The sequence below is a fragment of the Capra hircus genome, chromosome 5, assembly GCF_001704415.2.
Source record: "Capra hircus breed San Clemente chromosome 5, ASM170441v1, whole genome shotgun sequence".
In the NCBI taxonomy this organism is placed as follows: Eukaryota; Metazoa; Chordata; class Mammalia; order Artiodactyla; family Bovidae; genus Capra; species Capra hircus.
In genome coordinates this window covers 108899402-108920135 of record NC_030812.1, presented here as the reverse complement: position 1 = coordinate 108920135, position 20734 = coordinate 108899402, and the positions used below count along the sequence as shown (strand labels likewise).

Sequence of the window (20734 nt, the reverse complement as noted above, 5' to 3'; positions counted from 1 at the left end):
CCCCTCAGAAAGGCCTTCCCGTGGCTCTGGCTCCCAGCCCCTGTTTGCGGTTAAGCATGGACAGTGTGTGAGCCTGGACTGTCAGCTCCACGAGAGCAGACACGGGCCGAGAGCCCGGGTGACAGAGCCCGCAGGTGAGAGGTGCTCACGCCATCTGTATTTTTTGAACGAATAAGGGAAGACTGTGCTTCACTGCAGGGGGTGCAGGTTCGATCCCTGGGTGGGGAACTAATAAGAACGTGTGTGCGGCTTGGCACAACCAACACAAGAAAAGACTTTCTTAAACACCTGCTACACGCCTTGCAGTCCCTCACATGACTGCCTCGCTGAGTCCCCAGGCTGGAGGCCCTGCCCGGCTCTGTCAGGTGAGAATGTGGCAGCTGGGCGGGGACTCTAGAGCCGGATGTTCCCGGAAGCGGTGGAGTCCCCAGGGAAACCACTGGGCACCCAAGCAGTGGTAAAGCCTGGGGATGGCGACAGTGGGCTCCCTTTTCTGTTCAGCTGCCAGCTTCGCTACGGTGCCCAGGAGCAGCCTCTGCCCACTGGTTTCTTTGGAAGCAAAAAGCACTTCCCTACTGGGGGCCTGGGGTGGGGCTATCCTGTGTGATGTGGGGCCAAGTATAGGCTCCCTTCTCTCCGGGGCCCTGAAGACTGGGGCTCACGGCAGAAGTGGGGACCACCCGGGGCCTCCAGCCCATCTCACTCTGGGCCCCAGAGGCAGCAGCAGATGGTCGGCGGCTACTCCATCCCGGAACCCTTTTGTTCAGGTCCAGCCCGTCCCATCCTTCCAGCCACACGAAGGTCCTCACAGGAAGCCGGCCGCCCTGCGAAGCACGTCTCCTAGCAACACTATTATCCGCTTGGCCTCTCCGAAGGAGTTTACAAACAGCACCGCAGCTGCCATGGAGTTCAGGCTGCCCCCACGTCCACCAGCTCTCAGTGTCTGAGTCGGTGGGCCGGGCCCTGGCCTGGCCTTTTCCACACCTCCCTCTTGGTCCTCTTATCTGCAGCTGCCCACAGGAGCCGCCCCCACAGAGTTGATGATGGGGTGTGTGGCGTGCTGCAATTCTTGGGGTCGCAGAGAGTCGGACACAACTGAGCGACTGAACTGAACTGTGTCTCTTAAAATTCAAAAAGAACCGAGCCCACTTCACCTTCATTCTCCCTCCCACCCTTCTTCCTCAGTGTCCCAAAACTCGGGAAGGGACACGAATCGACTGGGCTGGGGGCCTCTTATTTCAGATGGAACCTGCCCATTGTGTAGGCCGGCTCAGAGCCAGACTCTCTGTCTGGCCTCTTAAAGACGTCTGCTTTTTTTTTTTTTGAACAAAATTAAAATAACTGAAATTTTACTTTTATTGAAGTAATATATGCCCTTGGTTGAAACAAAACTGCCCCAACTCCTCCTCACTCTCAAGGTCATCCTACTTTCAACTCTTTAAACTGGTTTCATTTGCTCGAGTGACCTAAAAATAGGTTATTTCTTAGCTTTCCAGTCTTATGTAGGGTTACATAGTGACTTCCTGCTGCGGAAGGCTTTTTGTTTTGGTTTTGGGTTTTGGTTTTGGTCACGCCATGCAGCATGTGGGATCTTAGTTCCCCCACCAGGGATTGAACCCATTCCCCCTGCGGTGGAAATGCAGAGTCTTAACCACTGGACTGCCAGGGACGTCCAGGGAAGGCTTTGAGTGAGGTATCCTATCTCCAGCTGCAGCACACACACACACACACGTTTTCTTTCCTTCCTCCTTTTAATATGATCGTATCCTCATTTTTCTTCGTCTGCGTGCAGTGTGTGGATATACACCTGTAACTGTTCAGGGCTCAGCCTTACAAAGACCCAAGACGACGTTTCCTTGTTCAGCTTTGTTTTCCCTCTGGTTGCTACTTGTCTGCCTCTTTGGCTTGTTTTCTGTTTCTTATCATTAATTTATCCCCCCAGCGCTTCAGTTGAATAAAACAAGAAGCCCTCCTGGCAGTCTCCTAGCTCCGGGTGTTCCAGGTGGCGATCCTCCTGGAGCCCCGCCCTCCTTACTCCCATCTGGACTGGTTGTCCTCGACGCCTCTTGCTTTTCAGCTGTTGTCCTGGGTCTTTCCTTCACCGTCAGTCCAGGAATCCTGCCGTCTTTCCTGTGAACCGCCTGTTCCCTGGGTGCCGTCTTTTCCGTGTCTGAGGTTTGCCCTTTTTGGTGAGCACACATCTTCCAGGGGCTTCCTGAGAAGACAGGTTGCATGGGAGTTCTGTTTTATGAAATCTGAACATTATCTGCAAATATCTTTATTATAATGTTTAAGTTCATTGGTGTTCAGTGGGAATATGATTTCTGAATTGAAAATCATCCTCCCTCTGAATTTTGAAGGTGTGTTTTTAACCATCTCTTAGCTCCCAGTGTTGTTTTTGGAAAGTCTGCTGGGTCCTTAATGCTTGTATGTAACTCTTTTTTTTTTCTCCTAGCTCTTTAGTATCTTGCCTTTATCCTCGGAAATCTCACAAGAGATGGGGTGTTCATTGTACAGGGCATCTGGTGGGCTCTTTCAGTGTGGATACAACTCATGTCCTAAGGTTCTGGGAAATTTTCCTGAATGTTTCTTTGATAATTCCTTCCCCTCCACTTTATCATCCCTTTCTGGAGTAAGTTAAGTAGGACGTTGCACTTTTGGATTGAGCCTCAAATTTCCTTTACAGCTTCTTGGCATTTTCCATCTCTTTCTTTGTTCCGCTTTCCAGGAATTTTTCTGGTTGTGTTTTAAATCTTTACCTTTGAGCTTTCTGTTGAAGGTTTTGTTTCCTGTATCATGTTGTAAAATGCCAGGAGCTTTCCCCTGCTCTTTCTTCCTTGTTCCTGGTTTTGTTCTTCTCTCTCCGGGGATGCTAAGTACATTTTTCTTCTGTTCCCTACATTATCTCTGTCTCTTGAGTTTCTTACATTTGTTTGCTTACTTTGCTCTTTGACCTTTGAATAAGAAGCTTTCCTCAAATGTCTGGTGTTCTTGGCTATTTTTTTTTTTTTAATATATTTGAGAATGGGGCTTGGGCTTTTCAGGTGGCGCAGTGGTACAGAATCTGCCTCCCAGTGTGGGAGATGCAAGAGACACGGGTTTGAACCCTGAGTCAGGAAGATCCCCTGGAGGAGGAAATGGCAACCCACTCCAGTATTCTTTCTTGGGAAATCCCAGGGGCAGAGGAGCCTGGCAGGCTACACTCTGTGGGGTTGCAAAGAGTCGGACATGACTGAGCACACACATAAATAAAGGAAATACCAAGTACACGTGGGAGCCCAAAGTAAGAAATCTAAAACAGTGGAAAAGAAGAATGGGTCTTAAAACTGCTGGGCCTTGTCCCAGTTGGGTGGAGGACGTGGATAGGACGTGGGACATTTCCTCTGCCTTTTATTTACTTTTTTTTTTTTTAACTGCAGCATATGGGATCTTATTTCCCTGACCAGTGATTGAATCTGCACCTCCAATAGTGGCAGTGGGGCATCTTAACCACTGGACCACCAGGGAGGTTGCTCCTCTGCTGTCTGCATGCAGTGATGGGGTAGACAGCACATGAAGGCTCTTTGATTCTGGGCCTGTTTCCCCAGGGAATAATGTTCTCATCGCCTTCTAGGAGGAGGAAGCTGAGGGGCTGAGCTATAGCTGGGAAAGGGCCCTGGACATCTTCCCTTCGTGTTCAGACATCCTGTCTGTATTTTCTGCAAGTCTCTTCATTGCTGCCCTTACCTGGGCCAAGTTCTGTGAGGGCAGAACCATCTCAACTGTCTCGAAAGGAAAAAGCCAAGAGCACCACCTGGAGATTTGTAGCTGGTGTTCGCATCTGTACCCACAGCCATCAGAGCTGCCTGGTGCGCCTGGTTACACAGGTTCCTGGGGTTCTTACTGGCTCCCTCCTGTCCCCAAGTCAGTGGCCACGCCACACCTTCCAGAGCCTTTGTGACATCCCCCTGCCTCATGGCACCTGCTGCCTCTGGGACCATGTCCTTGCCTTTGAAGGTTTATACCTTTCCCCCCAATTCCTTCTCATTTCAGCACCATTTCAGGGGAGAATGGAGGTAAACGCTGTGAACTGGAGCTAGTGATTCCATTATCTAGGGAGAAATGGTTGCTTGCCCAGTGCCCCTAATGGAAGCGTTAGTTGCTCAGTTGTGTTCGATTCTCTGTGACTCCATAGACTGTAGTCCACCAGGCTCCTGTGTCCATAGAATTTTCCAGGCAAGAACACTGGAGTGGGTTGCCATTCCCTTTTCCAAGGGATCTTCCCGACCCAGGGATTGAAACTGGGTCTCCTGCATTGCAGGCAGATTCTTTACCTCTGAGCGTCTACCACCTGGTAAAGGCCAGAATTCACAGAGCTGGGAGCTGAGCACCAGGGTGCACAGGGCAGGCAGATGGTGCAGCGGTGGGATCCAGCCCCCTTGCCTGCATTTAGTGCTTGATTGGGGTAGGGGTCGCCCCTAAAGATGACTCTGAGATACCCTGGGGAGTTCGGTGGCTGGAGAGGCGCGGGTGGCTGAAGCTCAGATGGGGAAACGCGTCCACAGCTGCTCTGGGTGGGTCTTGTTAATAGGGTTTGGGCGGCACTTCACAGTTCACCACATGGTTTTTCATTACTGTTAGCTCATTCTTTCATCTCAGTTACCTGGTAGAGTATCTGTTATCATCCCCATGTTTCACATGTGAAAAAAAAATTCACATAGGCTAAGAAATTTGCCCCAAGTTGTTACCTAGAAAGTAAATGCCAAAGGCCAGACTCTGGTCTGGGTCTCTGAGGTCCAGGAATTGCTCTGCGGCCAAGCTTGGGGAAGGAATACAGGACCAGGTTCTTCCCTGCAAAAGCGTGAACTCTTGTTCAGGGAAGAGGTTTACATGCACGAGAGAAGCAAAGAATGGCGCTTCTTCCACCCAGTTTCCAATTTGGGACGAACCTGGATTCCTGGATTCGGGTCCAAAGTGAAACTTCTTCCCAGGTGGGGACAGTGCAATTGAGGGCCACCAGCTTGAGGACCGCCAAAGACTCAACGACCGGTGTGCTGCCAGCAGGACTCACGGGGCTGGTCGTGGCCCTTGCTGGCCACGGCTCTGAGAGAGCCAGGAATCAGAAGAGCTCAACCCATCAGGATAAAGACAGGCAACGAGAAGAAACCAAAGAAGACGGACCGGAGTCAGCTTTTTGGACGGCAAGGAGCAGCAGTGAGCAGGAACAGCAAAGGGCAGAGAAGCCAGAGGGAGGAGGAGCAAGGGCCAGCGCACGGCTCAGAGTCTGGGGTTGGCACTGAGGGAGGACCCCACCTGCCTGGCTGTAGCACGTGCATCTGTTATTGTCCGTGATGATCAGCAGCCACTGGAAAAGCGGGAAAGAATGTTCGGGTGCCCCCTGTTTGCTAAGCAGTTGGATCTGATCTTTTGCCTCTGATTGTGTGCCTTTGTCTCTAGTTCATTTAAGATTTGGTGTCTAGAATGGAGATGGAAGTTCCAGGTAGCTGACTGTCCAGGGTTAGCGAGAAAGAGAGCGAGCCTGTTCTTTCTCTGATGCTGGATGCTCCCTGTGGGCCCCTGTGGTCACTTGTGTGTCTGGGGTCTCTCCAGGGAACCAGAATGGGAGCTGTGGTCAGAAGCGTGGTCAGGTGAGAACCCCCACGGTTAATCGTTTTTGCTCTTGTGACGTTCAGGGCCAGCTTATCTCTGTGTTTGTCCCCTGGCTGTGTGTTCAGCTGTCCATTTTAAACACACATGCTGGAGTGTGGGGGTGGTATTTTGCATGGCTCTGTCATTTCCTAGGAAGGGCATTGATTTGTCCAGATGGTCAGTGGGTCTTGGTGTGGGCTGGTTGAGTCATCTCCAGGAGATTCTGTCTTGTTTCCCTTCTCCAAGATGCATTATCTATTCACTAATGATTCTTTTAACAGAAACCATCAGCAGATCAGATTTTACAGACTGTCTGGCCCCAGAGCACTGATCAAAGGTCAAAAATCCTGAATTGGGAGAGATGGATGAAGTTTGGTGATCTCACCAGTTGAATGCAGAGCTGCGTGTGGACAGAGAGCTGGACCAGACCATGTAATTCAGGAGCAGGCAGACGTATGTTGCGACACAGGAAAGGATGTGAGCTCAGGCACCAAGCTCTTCCCAGAAGTGGATTGCAAGATAGCCTAGTTTGGTGATTCTGGACAGAGGGGCAGAGGAACCTTGGGCCCTGTGGCCTCTCCCTTGGACTTTGGTGACTGGAAGTCCAGTTACCTTGGGGAAGGTGCAGCTTCCCAGCCCGCGTGAGAGGTTGAGCACCTTGAGCGCAGGACTGAGTGAGGGCCGCACCCACAGCCCTCCTCTCTGAGCCTCACCTGGAGCTGTGGCCTGTGTCCACCCATTCGTTTCTTCCTTGTTGATTGAGTGTGGAAGTGCCAAGCCCTTTGATCGCTGTGGGGGTGGGCCTCGGGTCCTGCCTGCAAGGTGTTTACAGAAGACAGTGGGTAACACTGCGCAGTATTCACTGTGAGCCCAGCCTCGAGATAAGGCACCACACTCTCAGCCCTGAGCCCCGTCCTCACCGCAGCCCCACCTGGGAGCAGCTGTTATCCCCGGCTTAGAGATGAGGAAACCAAGGCCCAGAGCTCTGAAGAGATTGGCCACACAGCTCCTAAGTGGTGGAGCCTAAGCGGTGGGACACGCAGGCAGTCTGGCTCCAGGGTCCCTGGCTTGCTGCCCGCTTTACGCTGCCTCTTGTACTTGAAGGAGCAGGCGGATCCACAGAGATTGTGGGGTGTGATATGAACATGGCGATGAGACAGGGGACCAGCCAAGGACAAGGTGGCGTCGCAGCTGGGTCTGCCTCTGGGATTTAGCAGAGCGACCTGAATGTACCCCCAAGGGGAGGCCTGAGAGATCATGGCATGATGTGGGGACTCCAGAAGAGGTTTTATGTGCATTCCGCTCCCTTGGCTGTATACACAACTACCCCAAAACAGGCTCATGTGAAACAGCCGTTTATTTTGTCCATGAATACTGCAGGTCAGGAATTTGGACAGAGCACACTGGGGACAGTTTGGCCCTGCTCCGTGGTACCTGGGCCTGAGCTGGAGAACCTGAAGGCTCGGGGATGGATCACCTGATGTCTGGTTTACTCACGTTGCTGGCAGTTGATGCTGGTATCAGCTGGGGGCCTGGGTTCCTGCCACATGAGCCTCTTCATGTGGACTCTTCACATAGACCAGTGTGGGCTTCCTCTTGGCATGATGGCCGGGTCTAAGGGCCAGCATCTCAAGAGAGGATAAACCAGAAGAAGGAGGCCTTTTCTGGGCTTCCCTGGTGGCTCGGTGGTAAAGATCTGTCTGCCAGTGCAGGGGACGTGGCTTTGATCCCTGATCTGGGGATCTCCCACATGCCTTGGAGCACCTGAGCCCTGCACCACAGCCGTTGAGCCTGTGCTCTGGAGCCTGTGTGCTGCAGCAGCCGGGGCGCATGCGCCCTAGAGCCGGTGCTCCCCAGCAAGAGAAGCCACCGCAATGAGCAGCCCACGTGCCGCAACCAGAGAGGAGCCCCCATGCTCGTCGCAACTGGAGAAAAGCGTGCACAGCAGTGGAGACCCAGTACGGCCAATAAATAAGTTCTTTAAAAAGTTGTAAAGAAAGAAGCCTTTTCTAACCAGAACATCAGATGTCAAAACGCTTTGCTTCCGCTATGGTCTCCCTGGTTCACCCAGATTTGAGAAGAGGGAAGAAAACCCTCATCTCTCAGCAGAGGAGTGTCAGCGTCTGGGGATGTGTCTGCCTTTGGAAAAATGCCATTGACTACAGTATAGCTGGACCGTTTGGAAGAGACACGTCCACTCCTCTTGGCCTTATATGGTTTTGGATAAAACCATATTAGTAGGCTGACATCAGATTTGGCTTGATGCTCCTCATCTCCTGCCTTCAGATGCCTTCAGTGGAAGGTGATCCGGAGGCCAGTCAGTGGAGATTCCCACCACATACAGGGCGCTCAGCCTTGTCAGGGGACAGCAGGCCCCCAGGGAAGGCGGGCAGATAAACAGCCGTGACCGCCAATGCGGAGGGTGCCAGCCACTCTCCTGAGCACCTTGCGTACTCACAGAAACCCCACCACCTCCTAACTTGATAGGCGCTCTTTTGGGCCCTGTTTAACAGATGAGAAAACTGAGCCACAGGGAGGCACCCAGCAGAGCCACATTGGGAACCCTCCGCTGTGTGTCTCTAGGGGGATCGTCACAGCATAGGTGGCCGGTGCTATGGGTCCTGTTTATACAGGGTGCCACCTGGGCCCCTGTTTCGCAGCCCCAGACATGAACCCTTAGTAGGTTAGACCAACTGAGGGGTGTACAGCCCTTTCCAAGTTGCTAAAGGCCGACTTTTACCTGCAGACGTATGGCCAGGGTCTGCTGTACTCCAATTCCAGGCAGTCAAGCTTCTGTTAGTATATGGCAAGGGCTGGGCCCATGCTAATCCCAGTCGGCGATCACACTCCACGGGGGAAGGGCTGCCTGGTGTCTGCAAATCAGCAGGTTCTGTGGATGTGGGATGCACAGGTCCCCATGGTGATGGCCAGGGACTTCTCAGGAAGGGTGACGTCTGACGGGTTGATGGTTCCAGGAGTGCAGAGGACAGGGCACAGGCAGTGGGACCCCCGAGGGCAGAAGCATGAAGGGCATAAGACCCTGCCAAGGGGAGCGGGGCACCTTGTGTTGCTGGGAAGGAAATGTGAGGGGTGTGCAGGAACCAGGCTACCTGTTGAAAGACCTTGAGCTGAGCCAGGGGCCTGCTCTGGGAGCCTCGAAGGCCTTTCTGCTGCACGCAGATGGCGGGTCAGATGAGAAGGGGCCTGCTGGCTGCAGGGCTGCTGGTGCGTCTCCCTAGATCTTATCCCCTGACCCTGCCTTGATCCTCCCCTTGGCCTCACTCCTTTGCTGGACGCCTGTCCTGTCCCTGCCCCGTCCCCTGGTCTGCCTCCTGCACCTTTCCTCCATGCGTCCTCCTCCTCTCTGTGCCCTGGCTTCCGGCACATCCTGGTACTTCTAGCACCCTGCAGGCCGCAGCCTTCATTTGCTGACCCCTCAGAAGTCCTCTGACCAGGAGACCTATTACAACGTGGTGCTGTATTTATAGCACTCACAGCATACTTCTACTGAGCCCCCGTTGGTGGCTGTTGCAGATTTTGTATCTTTGTGGGCGATGTCAAGCTGTGTCCTGATTCAGAACGCGCTGGCCCAGCTTCCCGAAACATTTGCATTGTATTTTGGGCACCTCTCATACGTTTTGTTGTAGCTTATCGTGCTATAGGCTGAGATGCTGCTACACGCTGATGAATGCATAAGGGTTCTTTCTGTCTCATTCTTGCTGAGAATTTCTCCTGAGATCCTTCTGGAGAATGTTTAATTGTTGCTTGGTCATAAAACTGTGATCTGTAACACAGAAACAGAGAAGTATATAAAACTAGTAAACAATTATAAGGCTAAAACCCAGAATGTGCACCCTGCCAGCTCTTCAAGCCCCCAGCCTGCCTGTCCAGCTCGCGCCTCACAATCCTGCATTTGGTGGTAATCACGTTCTTGCCTTTCTTTATGGTGAGACCGGCAGCGTCTGTGAGCACCATGGTTTAGCTGGGCCGGAGTTTGATTATACAAGTGGAATATCCACTGTGGGTTCTTACATTCCTGAGGTCCGCCCCCCACCCCCGCCACTTCCAGTCCTCCCCACCTCCAGTCTCTGCCTGTGACTGTGGTTCATTCACTTTCATTGCTGTTTAGAATTCCACCATCTGTTTATCCGTTCTGTTGATCTGAGTGGTTTTCTCTGGACTTTGTTTTCACAGCCTTGGTCATCTATAATTTCCTGAGCCTGTGCTATGAATACCTCGGAGGGGAAAGTTCCATCATGTCAGAGATCAGAGGGAAGCCCATCGAGTGAGTATGAAGTCCCCGGGAGCCCTCCCCACCACCCTGTTTCCTGGGCCTGACGTTCTCTGAGCCGTCCTGGCATCAGCCGGTCACACAGACCATCTCTGCCTGTGACCTTGACCTACTCTGCCTCTCTTGCACCTCCTGAGCGAGGTCATTCACTGGGACTCTGGGGAGGGCCTGCCTGGCTCTTTCTCTTCCTTTCTCTTCCTGTCCTTTCTTGTTTGCCTATGTTTTCCCTCTTGCAGCTTTCACATTCAGTGCCTTTCGGGTTGATTTGTTATCCCAAGGGTTCCTGCCACATATGCTGTGTCTCTCCCAGTGCTTGCCCTCAGGCTCAAAGACTGCCCAGGATCCGAGCTTGATCCCCACCCTGCCCTGCTCCACCCCGGCTTGTGAAGGAGAGTGAGGGTGGCCTGCCGCCACCCTGCTTTCCTGAGTCCCAGCTCTCTCTTTGCTCACCCGCCCTTCTCCACTCGCCTCTTCCAGGTCCAGCTGTATGTATGGCACCTGCTGCCTCTGGGGAAAGACTTACTCCATCGGGTTCCTACGGTTCTGCAAGCAGGTGGGTAGCTCCTACAACTGCGCTGGTCACAGGTTGCAGGCCGGGGACCAGGAGCCTGGGTCTGTGCCCTGGAGCGGCAGCTGCAGGGACTAGGCTACCCCTGGTTGACAGAGCAGCAGAGGCAGGCGTCAGGCCAGGAGGACCCTGCTCCCGGCCCACCAGCGGGGTCCCCATTTCCTGCGAGGCGCCCTCTCCTCGTGCTGTTAGGGATGCATGAGCACTAGTGGGGTGTCCTCAGAGGAGCATTGGCAGGCACCCCAGGCAGGAAGTGCCCCCAGATGCTTGCTCATTTCATCCAAATCTTGATGTGTGTGTGCGAGTCAGAGGAAGTACATGGCGATTCTAGAATCTCAGTGTGAAAACTTACCTTCTGTGGCTAGAGCCAGGAGGGTTTTTGCGTTGAGGAACACGATGGAACAAACCTGCGCAGCCTCTGGTTCTTTCCCCATTTCCCACTTGGCAGGCAGCCCAGCAGCTCCCAGTTTCCAGATCCGCCCTCCCAGTGGTCCTGAGTGGCCTGGGAGGAGGCAGCATGGTGTTGTGCTCAAGTGCCTGGGTCTGGGTCTCTGACCGTCTGAATTTGAATTCTGGCCTCTCCTCTTGATTGTGTGACTTTGGCTAAATTACAAAACCTCTCTGAGCTTTGGTTTCCTCTTCTCTGAAATGAGCATAATGATACTTAACCTCAAGGGATGGTTTGAGGAGCAGATGAAGGAAAGCCCTTACCACAGCCCTGGCTCTGAGCCTGCCATCCCTTGCTCAGGAGGGCCTCAGGCACCATGCCCCGCTGGCAGGACCCTGGCTTCATCTCCACAGGGCCCATCAGCCCATCCAGCATTGAGCAGCATCATCTTGGGAAATGAAACTCACACCCCATCCCCAGACCTGCTGGAGGCTGGCCTCTGCTCTTTCCTGGGCAGGGCCATGCCCTGTGCACAGCCCCACCCACAAAGCCCTGCTTGGACAGCCAGTCTCCAGTTCTTCCAGATCTTCCTTCCCTCGGGTGTTTCTAAATTCAAAACCTCCCCATGGGACCTGCAGGGAAAGAGTTCACACTGTCCCGGCTTCAGGGTGGGGCCTCTCAGAGCCTTTGTTTACTAGTGCTGGCCCAGCTGTGACTCTCTGAGCTTCTTCTTGGAGCATCAGATTGTGTACGAAGTGTTGATGCCAGATCACTAGCTTGGTTGCCTTGTTGGAAATTACTCCCCAGCCTTGTGGGCCCAGATGTTCCGCTGCTGGTCCTGGAGGTGGCGGGGACAGGTAGTCAAAGGCGAGAACTAAAGAAACCTCTCACCCTTTCCCCTTGGAGAGAGGACACCGCGGCTTTGTCATCAGGGCCACTGTCTGGGTCTGAATCTTCTGTCGCTTCAGCCAACCCCCACCATGCTGAGCCAGGGTAGCACCAGCACTTATTTGGGACACGCTGTTTACCCTCCCCAAAGGTGCTGATCCCGCTTCCTTGAGGGGGTGGGGAGCAGCGGGATTTGTGGGCATCACCCATCTAACCCCATCATGCGCGCCTCTCGTCTTGGCAGCCCTGCAGCTCAACTTGCCCTGGGCTCCCCTGCAAACCTCACTCAAGCCCCTCTCGGATCAGAAACTTAGGGTTCCACAGGTTACTTTCTCTGCTCTGAGGTCCTTGCCCCATTTGGAACCACACCAGCTTAGCCTTTGAAAGCTAATCCCATCTCCCCAAGCAGGACCTTGTGGCAGACATTTATTGGGTTTCTAGAGAGTGGTAAAGTGAAAGTCGCTCGGTCATGTCCAACCCTTTGCAACCCCTTGGACTATACAGTCCATGGAATTCTCCAGCCAGAATACTGGAGTGGGTAGCCTTTCCCTTCTGCAAGGGATCGTCCCAACCCAGGGTCGAACCAGGTCTCCTGCATTGCAGGCGGATTCTTTACCAACTGAGCCACCAGGGAAGCCCAAGAATACTGGAGTGGGTAGCCTATCCCTTCTCCAGGGGACCTTCCTGACCCAGAAGTCGAACCCAGGTCTCCCGCATTGCAGGCGGATTCTTTACCAACTGAGGTACCAGGGAAGCCCCTAGCGAGTGGTGCTTCTCATGATTACATGGGCCCTGCAGTTCCCCTTGGCATTTACTGGGGCCTCTGGAGGGACTTGTGGAAACTCGACTGAGGGCTTCTTTCAGTGGCAGAGGCCTCTGCTGAGTGCTCAGAAGTGGGAGACCTCCAAGGGCAGCCTGTGTGGTCTTGTGCTTCAGTCCCTGCACAGCGACCCTGCTGCAGGGGGCTGGTTACAACCATCCTTCACGCACAGCCACTCAGAGGCTGAGTGACTGCCCCCTCGAGCTTCCGCAGCGGGTAGTTGATGAGGCCAGAATTCAGACTCATGTCGGGACTCCAGGCCTTTCTTGGGCTTTGGGCTACTTCCTATTTTGGGGTCATCCCCATCGTCAGTAAAACCCCAGCTCAACATAAATCCTAGACCCAGGCCCAGAGCATGGGGCAGAGGGCCAGACCTGGGGTGGACGAGGAGGCCCTCACCCACCCAGAGTGGGAGGCCTGCTCCCCGCTGCCGCCCGCACACCAGCACTTAACCCCTCGCCCTTGTCTGCTGTCTGCCCCTGGGCTGAGCTCGTGCCCCTGGCTGCCCCCTCTGCCAGTCCTCCCGTCTCTAGCATGTCCGGTGGTCTCTCCTGTGGGATCTCCGTCTCTGTGTCTCCTCCATTCTTCCTTCACACCCTCCTGTCTTCGCACGCAGCCACATCGCCCTATTACTGTCTCATGTCTTCTGCAGATAGCAGTTCCCCCGGGGGCAGGACACTGGGCCTCTCCCATCCCCTGGCTTCTGGCACCAGCCCAGCTGGCCAGAGGTGGTGCTGCCTCCGTGGTCCGTGTGCTCAGCCTTGCCTCTTGCCTTCTCCCCAACAGGCCACCCTGCAGTTCTGCGTGGTGAAGCCACTCATGGCCGTCAGCACCGTGGTCCTCCAGGCGTTCGGCAAGTACCGGGATGGTGACTTTGAGTAAGTGGCGGGTCCGCTCCTCCAAGGTGCATGTGGGGAGGAGTGGGCAGCTCTGCCCAGAGGCTCAGGCTCTGGCTAGGGGAAGCAGTGGCCGCACACTGGCCCCACGCCTGTGTCTGTCGTCCGAGTGGAGGGCAAGCCTGACCCCATCTGTCCTCACGCCTCTCTGCACCCCTGAGTTGCCAGGGCCGGAGCCTGGCAGTGGTGCCATCACACTTGGCCCTGCCTCTGACAGAGGAGCATCTGTCACCTTCAGGCGACAGAGTGGGGCCCCTGGGGGGAGGGGGGCAAGAAGGGACAGTGACCATTCCCAGGGAGGGGACGAGAGAACCAGATCCCTGAGGTCCCCAGCTCGAGTCTCTTCTGCGTGGATTGACACACACACCCCACTTGAGGGTTTAGTGAACATGACTGTGTGTCTAGGCCCTGAGCTTGCACACACAGCCCCTGTAACCCTGCACGACAGTCCCCGGGGGTTGGTGAGCAAACAGAGGCTCCGAGGGAATGTAATGTGGCTCAAGTGAAAAGAGCCAAGCCAGGTTCTGTCCCTTGGACCATCAGGCTGAGGCCCTGCCCCCGAGGCCGCCTGGAGTCCTCTGCCAGGAGCGTGGGCAACGGAGCTACAGGTGGCAAGGCTCACCGGTGCCCTGCCCACTTCTATCAGTGGCTTGGGGAGCACTGCTCAGAGAGCCTTCTGAGAGCCATGTGAAGGGGCATGCGGGCAGGGCAAAGGGGGAAGGAGACCCCTTGTCACTCAGAAGGGTCTGTTCAAGCCTGAGAATGTCCCCGGTTCCCGCAGCGTCACCAGCGGCTACCTCTACGTGACCATCGTCTACAACATCTCCGTCAGCCTGGCCCTCTACGCCCTCTTCCTCTTCTACTTTGCCACCCGGGAGCTGCTCAGCCCTTACAGCCCTGTCCTCAAGTTCTTCATGGTCAAGTCTGTCATCTTTCTTTCCTTCTGGCAAGGTGAGCCTCCTCCCAGCGCCTCCGAGGCCAGCCCGTGCCTCCCTGTCCCCTCAACCTCGTCCTCTGCCTCCTGCTCACCATCCCCAGTGCCCCGAGGGCCTGGGCCTCGGGGTTGCCATGGGCGATCCTGGCTGGAGCTCAAAGGGACCTCTGTCCACTGAGCACCTGTGGGGCATGAAGTCTGGGCCCCCAGAGCCTTTCACTGGAGCCAGGAGCTTTGGTGGGATTGCTTCCTGGACAGGGGGATCTCAGGGTTGGTGTCCAGCCAGGACCTGGGGGGTACTTTCCTCAAGGCTCCAGCTTGTGTCAGCACTCCCACCCAATAGGAGAAGCCGTGCACCCTGCTTTCACCCTCCCGGGGGAGTGTGGCACTGGGGCGCTATGTGGAGGGAAAAGGAGAAGGGGATCCAGTCTTGCGCTCGACAGCCATGGAGCCCCTTCCATACCGCCCCTTCCAGGCATGCTCCTGGCCATCCTGGAGAAGTGCGGGGCCATCCCCAAGATCCACTCGGCCCGCGTGTCGGTGGGCGAGGGCACCGTGGCTGCTGGCTACCAGGACTTCATCATCTGCGTGGAGATGTTCTTTGCAGCTCTGGCTCTGCGGCATGCCTTCACCTACAAGGTCTATGCCGACAAGAGGCTGGACGCACAAGGTATGAGCCAGAGTCCTAGAGTTGACCCCCGACCCCCCACCAGCCGGAAGAGTGCTTCCCGGCCCTGCCCCTCGGCCCCTCCTGCCTCCCAGGGTCCTTCTGGTATTGATGGATCAGGAGGTCAGGAGGGGACCCTCGGTGTAGGAAAGGGGCCACAGAGGTCCAAGCACCCCTGCCCCCAGTTACAAGGTGTCGATGGGGATGAGGACTGGTCCTGGAAGTCAGTGGGGGTGAGGACTGGTCCGCAGCAGGTCGAGTATGGAGACCCTGAGATGATAAAGCACAATATCTCCATGGGAAGGCCAGGACAGAGACCCTAGGATAAACAGATTCCTAAGGTTCCTGATAGCGAACAGCATTATCCATTTTGTCCTATAATTTCCTTGTCTCTAAAGCTTTTTTTTTTTTAACCTGATTACTTCTAAGAAACAGACTCAGATGGTAATAGCTTTTAACAGCTTTCTTTTTACACCTGCTAATCTTTGCTTTGTGAGAACAGCGGTTGGCAACCCCAGTTGTATATTAAGATGCCCTGGAGACACTTGCCCTCAGAGATTCCGCAGTAGTTGCCCTTGGGTTGGGCCCGGCAGGATGTGCCAACAGCTCCCCAGGCAATTCTGACATGCTCTCAGGAAAAGCAGGGGCTGAGGGCTGCCTCTGGCTGCTGCTGGGCAGAGTGGTAAGGCTCGGGACAAGGTAGAAGAGGCTGGCAATGCCTGAACCAGCTTGCCCCTCGAGGAGGCAGGAGGGTCTGGGGAGGAGGAAGTCTCCTGGTCTAACACATCTATCCATGGGGTCGGTTGCTGCCAGCTCCTTGCGTGTGTGGCTGAAGGCCCAAGGCCCACTTGCCTAGGCCCACCACCTGTGCCCACCATGGGCTCACTGGGCATGCTGAGCTGAGTGTAGAAACACTGGCCTGGCCTTTGCAGGGCTCCTCAGGGGGCCCCCTCCCACCTTACTTGTCTTGTGCTTTCCCCGGTTGAGCAGGGGCCTTAAAAACCTGCGGTTGCTATAGGTGTGTGGACTGAATCACCTCCAGGCCTCTCAACTCCAGCACACCTGACCACGTTCACCCAACACACTTGCCGCCTGGGCATTCTCCATCTTTTTTCTGGTTTGGATTCTGCACTTAGTGCCAGAGGGGCTGTGCTGGCCAGGACTCACTGCTGCTAGCTGGCATCCCACCCACTTCCCACCAGTTGGAAGAGATGTGGCCAGCACCCTCCCAGTGTCGAGGGCAAGGTCCCTGGGACCTGGTCACCCTGGTGCCTTGAGCCTGAGGCCGTGGCTGAGAACGCTTTCTAGACCATTAAGGTCTAACATGGTTTAAGGCCCTGCTTCTGTGGCCCTCCCCACAGAGGCTCTCCACGGTCACCTGGGCTGTCTTCTCGCCCACTGCCCCGAGACACATCCACCCCCAGCCAGAGACAGCGTGGCCAGGCATCCAGCTCTAGCAAGGACCCCAGCCCAGCCTGGGGAAGCTGCTGCACGCCCTCGCCCACCACTGTGCGGGTCCTAGGCCAGTTGTTCACCTGTTAACCACAGTGCCTGGCCTCTCTCAGCCCCCATCAGAGTTGAGTGCAAAGCCAGCTCTGTGGTGTGGTTTCTACCTGTCAAGCGCCCTCTCCTCCACGCCCCATCTATGAAGTGTTGCAAGGTTGGCAACGCACGTAACACAGGCTTAGGATTTCTAGCCAAGCGTGAAGAGAAGTGGGGTGTGAGGGATCCCTCCTCAGGTGCAGAGGTTGAACTCCGACCAGCATTCTGGGTGTCCACTCTTGGTCCCCCAGCAGAAGAAGGCCTGAACCCTGAAGGAGCAGTCTCCTAGATGGACAGAACTGCCCCGGCCCAGGCCTGGAGGGGCAGTGGGGCCACCTGAATGCCAGCTGGGTGGGGGCGGGACCTGGGGTGGGGCGGGCAGCGTACGTGTGAGGTGCCCACCTCGGTGATGGGCATGAAGTGTTCACTCAGCTGTCTCTTGTCTTCTGTTTCTCTGGCTCCCCTCCCTCTCCCCCTGCCCTGCTTTTGCCCTGGGTTTGGCCTCGGGCAGTGCCGACATACGGCCCTTACGGTAGGTTCCACTCAGTCTGTACGTCTGTCCTGCACGCCACTCCTGTCACCAGCATGAGTCTCTCCCTAGCTCCTTCTCTGTGTCCCCGTCTCCTCCCGCACAAGCACCCCTGGGGCGCGGAGAGCTCCTGCCAGGGGCTGCCCTCCGTAGAGCTTGCCTGCTTCATCCTCTCTCTCATTGTTCTGAAACATGCCCTGTGCATTCTGAGGGCACAGTGCTCGTTGATGGGGAATTGGGGCATTTGGTTCTGTTCTGTGGCAAAGAACGCCAAGGGGGAAAGGGCACGCGGATTTGGGTCTGAAGACTGAGGCCAGAGTGGGGCTCGCCCCGTACGTCTCAGTTGGGGGCCTGGGCCATCTCTGCCCCCTCTCCCTCCCTGAGCCCTTGAGGACAGTATGTTAGGGAATTAGGAGGAAGAAATAAAGAACCCGCCTGCCAGTGCAGGAGAAATAAGAGCTGCAGATTCGATCCCTGGGTCAGGCAGATCCCCTGGTGAAGGAAATGGCCACCCACTCCAGTAATCTTGCCTGGGAAATCCCATGGACAGAGGAGCTTGGCGGGCTGCAGTCCGTGGGGTCTCCAAGAGTCGGGCATGACTGAGCAATCAAGCACCTCAAGGCAGGGCCCCCCCCCCGCCAGAGCCAGGATGTCTGCTCTGCTGTGGGTCCAGGCCCCCGTCGGCCTGTTTGGGTGGAGCGGGCCCTTGGTCTCCTCTCCAGAGTGAAGGGGAGCATCCCACAGGCCTGGACCCTCTCCCGCAACTCCCTGGGGTCCTTGGCCTCATGCCTGCAGCACCCCAGTCTCCACCCCAGCTCCCTTCCCCACTCCCAGGCTACCCCCCCCAACCCCTGTCTCCCTTAGAGGTGCACTGCAGCCAAAGGAGCCATTCCTTTGCGTGTCCCTTCTCGTGCCCAGGACCCTGTTCTCTGTCCCAAGAGGGGTTGGTTAGATGACACACACTTGGGACCAGGGGCGGGGGCCCAGCTGCCTTACCCTGCTGCCCAGACCCCTCACCCCACCTCCCGCCTCCCACTGCAGGCCGCTGTGCCCCCATGAAGAGCATCTCCAGCAGCCTCAAGGAGACCATGAACCCCCACGACATTGTGCAGGATGCCATCCACAACTTCTCGCCTGCCTACCAGCAGTACACGCAGCAGTCCACCCTGGAGCCCGGGCCCACCTGGCGCGGGGGCGCCCACGGCCTCTCTCGTTCCCACAGCCTCAGCGGCACCCGCGACAACGAGAAGACGCTCCTGCTCAGCTCCGACGATGAGTTCTAGGGGTGGCTGCTACTGGCGGGGGAAGGACTGGCCCCTTGGCCCAGGGCAGGGTGTGCCCTGCCTCCGGCCTCACCTCCAGGCGGGGAGACCAGGTGGCACAGCCTTGGCATCACCCTTTAATTTATTGGACCAGAAACACTCACATATCGCTTCAAGAGGAACAACCCGACGCCGCCGTCTGCCCAGGGTACGGCCCAGGCTCACCCAGGAGCCTTCAGGAATATTTATACAAGGCCACGGCTCTACCGCCTGGACCATGGGGAGAGGATGGTGGGAGCAACTCCCCGTGCCCCTGCAGCTCGTCCTGTGAGGACCAGCCGTGCCCAGGCCCCGATGCTTGTGTTGTGGACCAGCGGCTGCCACCTTCTCAGCCCCTCACCCTCCTCCCCCAGACGTAAACCCCTCCCCTAAAGACCGTGCAATACTCTCTTCCCGGGGCTCCTGCCTGCTCCCAACCCTGCACCCCTGGTCCCATGCTAGATTAGCCTCACCTGGGCAGGAGGAGGGGGCACAGATGCTCTCTGCAGACCCTCCTCCCGACCCAGGCCTGCCTGGCATGCTGCAGGGATCAGAGCCAGACACCAAGAGCCATGGGTACCCCCCTCGGAGGGCGCCTGGGTGTCCTCCAGGGCCACCCCGTCTGCCTGCCTCATGCCCCTTCCCCTGGGCCTGCTGAGGATCCAGCAGTCCACACTGCCCTCCCACGAGGGGTCCTTCTTGAGAGCATCTTGAGCAGAGCCCTTGCATCCAAGCTACTCAAAGGGTCAGGGGCTCCCAGCCCTCCTTCCTCTGCTGGATCCTCGTCTCTCCCTGGGGCTCCTGGCTCCTGTTTCACAGGGAGGGCCTGGTCTCTGCATTGCAGACCAGCTTCCGGAGGAGGAGCAGTGCAGGCGGGAGGGGTGGGGCATGCGGCAGGGAGCCCAGAGTTGGGGGACTCCTCTCTTTGGCCCCATATCCACACAGGACCTGGTGTCCTGCCTCATCTGGCCCCACAGCCCATCTCTTCTGTGCCTTAGTCACATATGAAAGCCCCCCACCCCCACTGCCCCTGCCCCCGGCCGTCAGTCTGGCCCAGACACTCCCTGGGGGGCTCCCTGTTAAGCTGCTGGCACTCAGTGGATCCTGTAGTGCAGGGCCAAGTACCCTTGGACAGGCTTCAGGGGTGGCCAGGACCACCAGTCCCCCTCCCTTCACCCACCTCCACGCCCACGTGCATGGAGCCTCCCAGGGCCGGAGCCCCCAGGCAGGCCGGGCTTCCACTGGCCACTGTCTTTGGAGGAGCCTCATGATAATGGGACACAATGCATGTTCATTCAGGCAGGAGTTCCTGTCACATGATACCCAGAGAGCACGCGGGTGTGGGCTGCACCAGCCTGGAGGAGGGGAAGGGGAAGGGGGCCCAGCCCTGAGGGACCTTGGCATCTCTTTACCTTTTGGCCACTCCTGGACTGAACCATGCCAAGGTCGGGCAGGGGGTTCCATCCCAGGAGTCTTCCCCGGCCTCTTTTGATGACCAAGCCAGCACTGGCGTTGAGGGGCACAGAGGCCAGCTTGTGGGCCCCTGTTGGATGGGCCTGGCCAGCTGGTACCAAGCTGTGCAGGAAGGCAGCGGGTAGGTGCGGGCTGTCCATGGAGAACCTCTGGGCTGCCCCTGTCATTTGCTTTCATAAATTTGATTCTCCTTCCAGGCCAAAGTGGGCTGTTGACTCCCTGTCCCCTACCCCCGTCTTTGCCTGCTCTGGCCCCTGGCCACTTGCAAGGTGGACGGGAGGTGCCCCATGGCAGGGAGCTAGCAGCCCTCGGGGAGATGGGGGCGGGGAACGCGTGCCCAACCACTCCACCCCTCCTTCCTAGGATGTGTAACCTACCTTGTCTTTTTATTTTTTATTTTTATTTTTTTTTCCCGATAGAGTAGCTCTTTGTACATAAAAAATACTTGAAAAATTAATTGTATGATGTATGAGAAGACAGAGTCCCCTAGTTTTGTATCTCGTGTATGACTGCCATGAGTTCCACCAGAAAGCCGCTCTATTTTGGTCTCTGTGACATTTTAAATGCGTGACAGAAGTGAGCAAATACAGTGAGAAAGAAATATATATATGAGATAATATAGCTTGTATTGAAATCTTCTCTGCTGGTGGGTGAGATTTTTTTTCCCCCAGCTCCCGTGTATGTGTGTTTGGGGATGCGTTTAGTGGTTGTGGGTTCAAAGGTGTCCTAGAAAACCCTCTTCTGTCCGAGTTGTAGGTATAAGTGATGGGGGGGTCACATTGCCAGACTGAAATTGGGGTCCAGTTCCC

At 56.1% G+C, this 20734-nt stretch overlaps 1 protein-coding gene across 3 annotated transcripts in view; it reads left to right on the top strand.

The window, feature by feature from the left end:
* The window catches only part of TMEM184B (transmembrane protein 184B), a 51168-nt gene extending 30604 nt beyond the window's left edge, over positions 1-20564 (top strand). For 2 of the 3 annotated variants that reach the window (XM_013964340.2, XM_018048755.1), the window contains exons 4-10: positions 9823-9913; positions 10397-10472; positions 13370-13461; positions 14261-14430; positions 14889-15083; positions 17134-17154; positions 18193-20564. In XM_013964340.2, the coding sequence (XP_013819794.1) occupies positions 9823-9913; positions 10397-10472; positions 13370-13461; positions 14261-14430; positions 14889-15083; positions 17134-17154; positions 18193-18434 (887 nt within the window). In that variant the 3' untranslated portion in view covers positions 18435-20564. The remainder of the gene's footprint in view (positions 1-9822; positions 9914-10396; positions 10473-13369; positions 13462-14260; positions 14431-14888; positions 15084-17133; positions 17155-18192) is intronic. The other variant, XM_018048756.1, reaches the window with a different exon arrangement.